At 34.3% G+C, this 7,351-nt stretch overlaps 1 protein-coding gene across 2 annotated transcripts; it reads right to left on the reverse strand.

The window, feature by feature from the left end:
* Positions 2,371-6,560, reverse strand: LOC109229098 (tubby-like F-box protein 8). 2 transcript variants are annotated; one of them, XM_019394416.1, is made up of 6 exons: positions 6,215-6,560; positions 5,884-5,937; positions 4,366-4,835; positions 4,191-4,278; positions 3,923-4,055; positions 2,371-3,389 (listed from the first exon to the last, which is right to left on the reverse strand). In XM_019394416.1, the coding sequence occupies exons 3-6, from the start codon at positions 4,711-4,713 to the stop codon at positions 2,681-2,683; spliced, it is 1,278 nt and encodes a 425-aa protein (XP_019249961.1). In that variant the 5' UTR covers positions 4,714-4,835; positions 5,884-5,937; positions 6,215-6,560; the 3' UTR covers positions 2,371-2,680. The 2 variants fall into 2 exon arrangements, with proteins under 2 accessions (XP_019249961.1, XP_019249962.1); XM_019394417.1 differs by lacking the exon at positions 6,215-6,560 and adding an exon at positions 6,023-6,175.

Consider the following 7,351-nt stretch of genomic DNA (forward strand, 5'->3'; position numbering starts at 1 on the left):
AAAAGAAATAAGTTTATAGGCGGCGGAATGCAAGTCCATCATTACCTAGGTAACTGGATAAATACGTGTCGAATCACGGGACAACACGTGTTCAGCTCATTAAATGCAAAGAGACGTGCGTCCTTTCAAGTGTCAGAAATTATTCAAGAACTTTTCCACCAAGAAAAGAGGACTTATCTACTTCTCCGTCACATCAAGATTGAGTCACCGAAAAATAGGGGGACTATTCGTATGAGGTAAAATTAATGAATGGCAGGTGAACGTTCGTCTAATTGACACGTGACAGTAAAGATAGGTAGAATATGAGTCAACAAATAGTTGACACCGGGTACAAGCATCTGACCGATATTGTATGAGTTCCGAAGACATCAAAACCGGAGGGGAGAATTTGAAAGCAAGGTACCAGTTAAAGAAGGCAGTATTATAGGAGCAACCATTACAGATACATTTTTATCTTTCTATGCTCTTTTAATAACTTGTGAAAAAACAAAACACAAAATTTATTTATATATAATATTGGACAATGTTGTTGATAAAAGCAGCATCTCTAGCGGTTAACCTAGCTCTCACATGTTCAAGTTTCTATGTGCATTCATTAAGCTAGTGTTTGGACATAAATTTGGTTGAATTTTTTCCTTTTAAAAAAACAAGAGTTTGTAAAGTTGTGTTGAAAAATAATTTTTGAAAGTTGGAGTTGTATTTGAACATATATTATATTTGAAAACGAAAGTGAAAATTTTGAGTGGAAGAACATTTTCATCAAAAACTGCCCTAAACTAGTTTTTAGGAACTTGAAAAAAAAAATTCAAACTTTTTGCAAAAACTAATCACGTTCCATGAGCAAACACTGTTTTCAAATATTTTCTGGAAAAAAAAAAAAGAAACAACCAAAATTTATGGCCAAACGGGAGCTTAAATTTGTATTTCTCAGTCAACAAAATGAGACTGGAAACAATGTTGTTTTAAGTAGGGGTGTTCATGGTTCGGTTTGGATCGATTTTTTTTTAAAAAGAAACCAAACCAATTAAGTCGGTTTTTTAAATATTGGAACCAAACCAAACCAATACGCCGATTTTTTAATCACTTCAGTTTATGTCGGTTTTTCGAATTTTTATTGATTTTTTCTTAAAGATGAGACATACACTACCAAACACATATTCCGGTGATTACATTTTCAACGTAACAATATCAAACCAATTGCTCTTTTGAGAAATCTGTTATTTACTAATGTATATTGATGATAGTTGAATCAAATAGCGATTAATAATTTAAGGACTCAATTAAAAATAGAGTATTTTTAACATGAACCAGATTCTCATACTTAGCAAAAGAAAACTACAACTAGAATGTAAAGGCAAAGAACTAGACTAAAAGTGCAAACAATTAATATGTACAATAAAATTTTAGAAACTTTGTATAGAATATACATATATATATATAGGTGTAATAATACATTATAAATAGCTACTTCTATAGTCGGTTTGGTTCGATTCTTTCGATTATTTTTATTTTATTTTATTAAAACCAAACTAAACCAAATTTGTTAGAATTTTAAACTTCAAAAACAAAACCAAAAAAGTATTGTTTTCTTGGTCGAATTTGTTTGGTTTTCGATTTGCTTTGATTTTTTGAGTTTTTATGAACTCCTCTAGTTTTAACTTTTAAGCCTGCCTCATCTGTACACAAAGAAATGGAAACCCGTGACTGAACTTTAGCATTAAACCGGCATGACCACTTAAATTAAAAGAAATATTACCATATCATATTAGCAAATTTGGGGAGAAGAACAGAAACTCCAGTTCGGTTACTCGTCGAGAACATTCGTATTGATGTATTCATGTAGATATCAATACCTCTCGCAAAAAAATTCTTCGTACACCAAACTGGTAATCAAAGACTGTTGCTTTATATATTCTCCTCAAATCAGCCAACCAATGTCTGATGGTCAAAGGGATTGAAAATACAGGCGCAAGTGAGATGCAAGTAATATGCTTTATTGTACCCCATTGAGGTTATTATGCACTAGATTCTCACTTTTAAATAATTTTGAGCTTAAAACACGATTGTTAGTAAAATGATGAAGTAGATGCTAGGAAAAAAATGATATTGTATAGCCGCTATAAAAATAATAGCTGAATATATATAATATATATATATATATATATATATATATATACACATACACACACATTCTATATGTTATATACAAAAAATTATACAAATTTTATACATTTTTTCGCCTACTAGATGTAAATAATTTGTGGCGCGGGCTAAAAGTGATACTACCCCTAGATCTTACTTGAAAAGCCCGTAACAATTCAGTTCTGCAGTATTATCTATCTCATGTTTTTTCAATATTGGAAACTCCTGTAGTAAATTGAAAGATCCATAGCATTTGAGTTAATCAGACCAAGAGTACAATTCCCATGGATAGCCACACAATGTCAGCAGCCCAGAACTGTGGTCAACAGTGAGTGTCATTGCACAGTCCAGAGCACAAAGTGTTTGGCATATGTAGCACCACTGGCACAAGATCAGTGTTGCGATTAAATCAGGTTTTTACAAGATTAGGGACAACCCCTAATTCTACTGGCGAAAATAAGAAACAAAATAAAATATATCCAGAACAAAGCCATCACGGTTAAATTTTTTTCCATCCTAATGTAACAACTTTTTCCTTCTATTCACATGCCAATTTGGTGTCGAAGCTGCTCAAGCATATAGCAAAAGCCTGAACTGCAGACAGTGGATACCTGTAATCCATAGTGAACATATCTTTGCCTATCTTGCCAAATTGCAGGATGACTTTGTCATGATCTGATTGACTTGACCGAGAGGTTGTGGGTCCGCCAGCAGGTGGTTGGTTGGCCGCAATCAACTGAAAATTCTTTACAGATGCAACTGTCACTCGTCCTCGAAAGTTTAGGCACCAGCACTGCAGTTGTTCGTGCCAACGCGGTGACTTGTTCTTTAGAACCAAGGGTTTCGCGTTGCTATCATCTCCCTCATTGGATGATGCTCTAACAATTTCAGAAAACCGTGAGCTACTGAAATCAGTAGAATGATCAAGCAACTTTGAGAAAGAGATACTTCGGAATGAATCCTCAAGGGACCTTGAGAGAAGCTCTGGTTGGCCAGGCACAGAACCGCCCACATCAAGTGCTGAGGCAGGAATCGAGTGCATGACACAGTTCATTTTCCGTGGGCCCCTTGTTCCAAGAACATTTAGCTCGTATTTGATCTGAGCTATGCTGTAGCTTCCAGTTGGGACTTTAGGAGAGACTTTCTTGGAGAATCTACGGCTTGTGCGGCCGGGAGGGGGGATGTTAGCAGACGTGCATGGAGGCTGTGTGTCATATATAACGAATTTTGTACCCAGAAAGTTTGACCTGCAATGAACGGCGGTATTAAGTGATCAGGAAACACTTTCTGATTAGTCATATACTTAATAAATAATGAACTTCATGTCAAAAAAGTGCAGATAAACACTATAAAGCTGCGTTAGATGAAAACAGAAATAACACAAGATCTGTTATTTAGAGCAGTTGAGCAAACATCGCTGTATCAATCAAACCTATAGCAGAAGGCTAGTTATAGTCGGATTCAGCTATATCAATGAGCAGAATGCACTACATTTACATTTCTTTCCCTTTCCCTTAAGGAAATTTGATTCTTTCTGGCTGGACATGATTTTTTTTTTTTCCTGATGTATGTATTATAAGCATTAACTAAAGTACTCAATAATTTCAAGCCTTTTGAGATGCTCATGCTTAGTATTTGATGTGAGGCTAACTTGTGAGAAACCTTTTCTCTTTGATAAGTGTTAAGGGGTAAGAATGTATTTGTTTTACATTAATATTTCCTGAAACATCCCGCAAGAAAGATATGGGGAAAAAGAAAATGAACAGCTCCTCTGCTTTACCTTAATTTTCCAACGTAAGTGTTGCTTGATCTCGAGATGTTTTCTGCATTCATGGAGATAACATACTCCGTGCAAGTAGTCCGCCTTGTTCTCTTTGCAGAGAGAAGGAACTTCCCATTTTCAACTAGTAAAGCTACAAATGAAGCAGAAGTTTTCATCAAACTCTGGAAAACTTTCTAGGCAACAAAGCCAAAAATAATCTCAAATCACAACTGGAAATATAAGTACTAGTTGTGCCCTAGAAAAGACTTTAATAATGAATCCTTACCAGGACTGAGACACAAGAAAAGATGGTAAGTCAAATTAGATTTATCCCTCTTGATGAAGCATTGAATCATTCCGTCACGAGGCCCAGGCTGAAAAATGAAATAAACAAACTAGTCAATTCTCCTCCAAAAGATTAGCCAATACTCTTCTCCACTATGAGAGTAGGGCTTCCTTACCTGCTTTAACGACACTGGAAAAGTAAGCTTTCCACAAACTTCAGGACTTCTTACAATTTCCTGGCACATAATCCTCCATGACCTGCAAACTGAAGCACATGCTACAACATGCTTACGAGCAGGCCATGTGTTCTCGCTCTCTTCTAATCTTCTAATTACATCAAAAAGTAGTTCTGGTGGGAGATTAGCCCAACAACTGTTCTGGACAACAACAGGCTGGTCGCTTAAGTCATGAAATGAACCATGTGATTTACCCCTTTGATGACCAGAGAGCCTTACGTCAAAGCTTCGCCTGGATAAGCTGCCAAAGCTATCTCTTACATCCCGAACTATACTGCGGAACGACATCTAATACCAACACTTACAGATACAAGTCCAAACACCAGAACAACTGGTACTGCTCTTTCTGCTCTTCCTTAAAAGATAAGCCTTTTTCCAGTAAACTGAAGCAAACTTGTCAAAGGACAAGGCTGCAAAAGAAGAAACACCAAATCATGTTCCACTAGCGAGAAGAATAAGTTGCTAAGAAGAAAAGCAAAGAGAGAGAAGCACGAAAGGCATATAAAGAGAAAAGAAAAAGGAAAAGCAAGAAAAGGAAAAAAGAGAGTAGAAAAAAAGATAGTTTCACAAGGACACCAAAGTACAGTAAATCACATGAGATTTATCAGATACAAACTTCATAAGATTCTTAAACTGATGCTAGTTGTCTTTGCTTAGTTGCAAGACAAGAACTGATGGAACATAGAAAGATAACTGCTTTTCTGATGTAGCACTGTTTTAGCAATTCCAGCACATAGAAAAAGAAGAAGGAAACCCAAAACTTATTCCACCCGCCTTCTAGTTCAGAAAAGGATAAATTCAACTACCTGTTGGGATATCAGAAAATGTCTTGATTTAAATGTAAAAAAATAAAAATAAACTATCTATGCAAAGAATCTTAAAGACGATTCAGAAATTGTACTTTACACATGATGTAAAATCCCATAAACAGCTGAAAGCTATGTTGCTCGGACTCTCCGAAAATTTTACCGGGTGCGTGTCGGATCCTCCAAAAATAGAGTATTTTGGAGGATCCGACACGGGTGCAGCATCATTTTGGAGAGTCCGCGCAACATAGGCTGAAAGAACAGGCTGAATCTAAGAAAATAAGGATAGTCTTTCAAGTACCAGATGAAAAAGAAAATACTTTCTTTAAAGGTCCAGGTTTGTAAAGTTTTCATCAATCCTCCACCTCTTTTATTTTCCTTAGCCTAGTGATTTCGAGCCTCGAGGCTTTGAACTTTCTTTTTCTACTCAGAAGCATAGCTTGTTTATTATTCATTTACAAAAAAACTTATGATTTTGTCTTTTAACTTAAAATTTTCTTTCTCGGGCCGTTTATGACTCAAAAGATTAGGTTTTGTCTCCCTAAATATCTCTGTGTACAAACCATAGATTCAACAGATTTACTACTTTAACATATATCTATACTGATACCAATCAATCAAGACAAATGAGTTTAGCCCTATTAAGACAAACCTGTTAAAGTGTTGTAACCTAAATCAAAGCTCCTCTAATTTATCTTTACCACACCTGCAGAAAACATGAAAACAACATAAATTTCTCTACAAAAACAAAAATTGAAGCCCAAAATTCCAAAAAGACACAAACTTTATACCAATTAGTATCAAAGAAATCAAAACTAAGGAGCAAAACCCTCTCTCAAAAGACTTAATTTTACAGAAAAAAGATCCTCATATACCCGGAAAAAACTGGCATAAATAAATACAAAAAATAAAACAGAGCTAGAGTGGCTTAAAAGACAAGATCTGAAGGTGAAAAATCAAGTATCAGAATCAGAGATCTGTACCTTAAGAAGAAGAACAAAGTCAACTTCGAACCCCAAAAGTAAAAATTGATGACCAAAAATTAAAATTCAGAGATCTTTGCAAAAGAGAGAAGAAAGAAAAGAAAAGTGGGTCAACATCCAAGAAATGTTTTATATCAACTAGTCTTTCGGTTGGGTTTGGAATAAATACAATTATATCTCAATGAATGAAATAAAGAGAAGATGAAGACAAAAGAAAGAAAAGGAAAAGCTGTATTGCATACTTTTCAGTAGAGTAGTAGTAGTAGTATTTGTTTAATGGTGGTAGATATTGCAAATAGGAGTATTAAATTGGTCACTACGTGAGCAGAACACAGCAACTACCATGGAAAATGGGAAATTGGAGCTTTTGACTTTTTGGTCTCTCCAGTTTATGATGTTTTTATTTCGTCTCCGTTTTTGGTTAATGAATTGAGAGTAGTGGTTGATAAACCTATAACTGCGTCAAAATTATTTATTAATATTAAATTTGTTTGGTAAAAAAATATTAGCTATCAAAATAATTGAAATATCCTAAAAGTTGTCTATGAAAAAATATATCTTAAAGTATATATTAACAAGAAGAGGCAGAATACCTAAAAAATACTATATATATATATATATATATATATATATATATATATATATATATATATATATAGATATAGATATAGAGGCGGAATACCTAAAAAAAACCTAAACTTGACACGGATTATTAGTTACACCCCCAAAGTATTCGTGATCTTAATTACTCCCTGAACTTGGCCTTTTGAAAAATTAGCTTCCTAGTAGGTTTCTTTTTAACTTTTAATTATCATATAGTCATATATAATGATTTATTCGTTACAACTATATATTTCTTCTTGCTTCATCTTAACATATAATGTAGACTTTACTCTAATTTTTATTCTTTTTAATTTCTTCTACAGATATAATATGTTCCGACTGTATTTTCTTGGGGGGGGAGGCGGGGGTACAGGGGGGGCAAATTTGTAAAAGTCTGGTTGGAACTCTATCAGTTTAGCCAAATAGAAAACTTTTAGCAAAAAAATGGAGTACGAGTTGTGTATTTTCTATTATTTTTTCTTTATATATAATGTCTATTTATTTAAATTGTGTGTTTTTATTTTCGAGTCAAAT

The sequence above is a fragment of the Nicotiana attenuata genome, chromosome 7 (assembly GCF_001879085.1).
Source record: "Nicotiana attenuata strain UT chromosome 7, NIATTr2, whole genome shotgun sequence".
NCBI lineage: Eukaryota > Viridiplantae > Streptophyta > Magnoliopsida > Solanales > Solanaceae > Nicotiana > Nicotiana attenuata.

What these genes read in the sequence shown, in the direction of transcription:
- LOC109229098 (XM_019394416.1), bottom strand. Translation starts at nt 4,713, where the DNA reads ATGTCGTTCCGCAGTATAGTTCGGGATGTAAGAGATAGCTTTGGCAGC. An exon ending in TTCCAGTGTCGTTAAAGCAG is followed by an intron (nt 4,279 to 4,365) that starts GTAAGGAAGCCC and finishes TTCATTTTTCAG; the next exon opens with CCTGGGCCTCGTGACGGAAT. An exon ending in TTTCTTGTGTCTCAGTCCTG is followed by an intron (nt 4,056 to 4,190) that starts GTAAGGATTCAT and finishes CTTCATTTGTAG; the next exon opens with CTTTACTAGTTGAAAATGGG.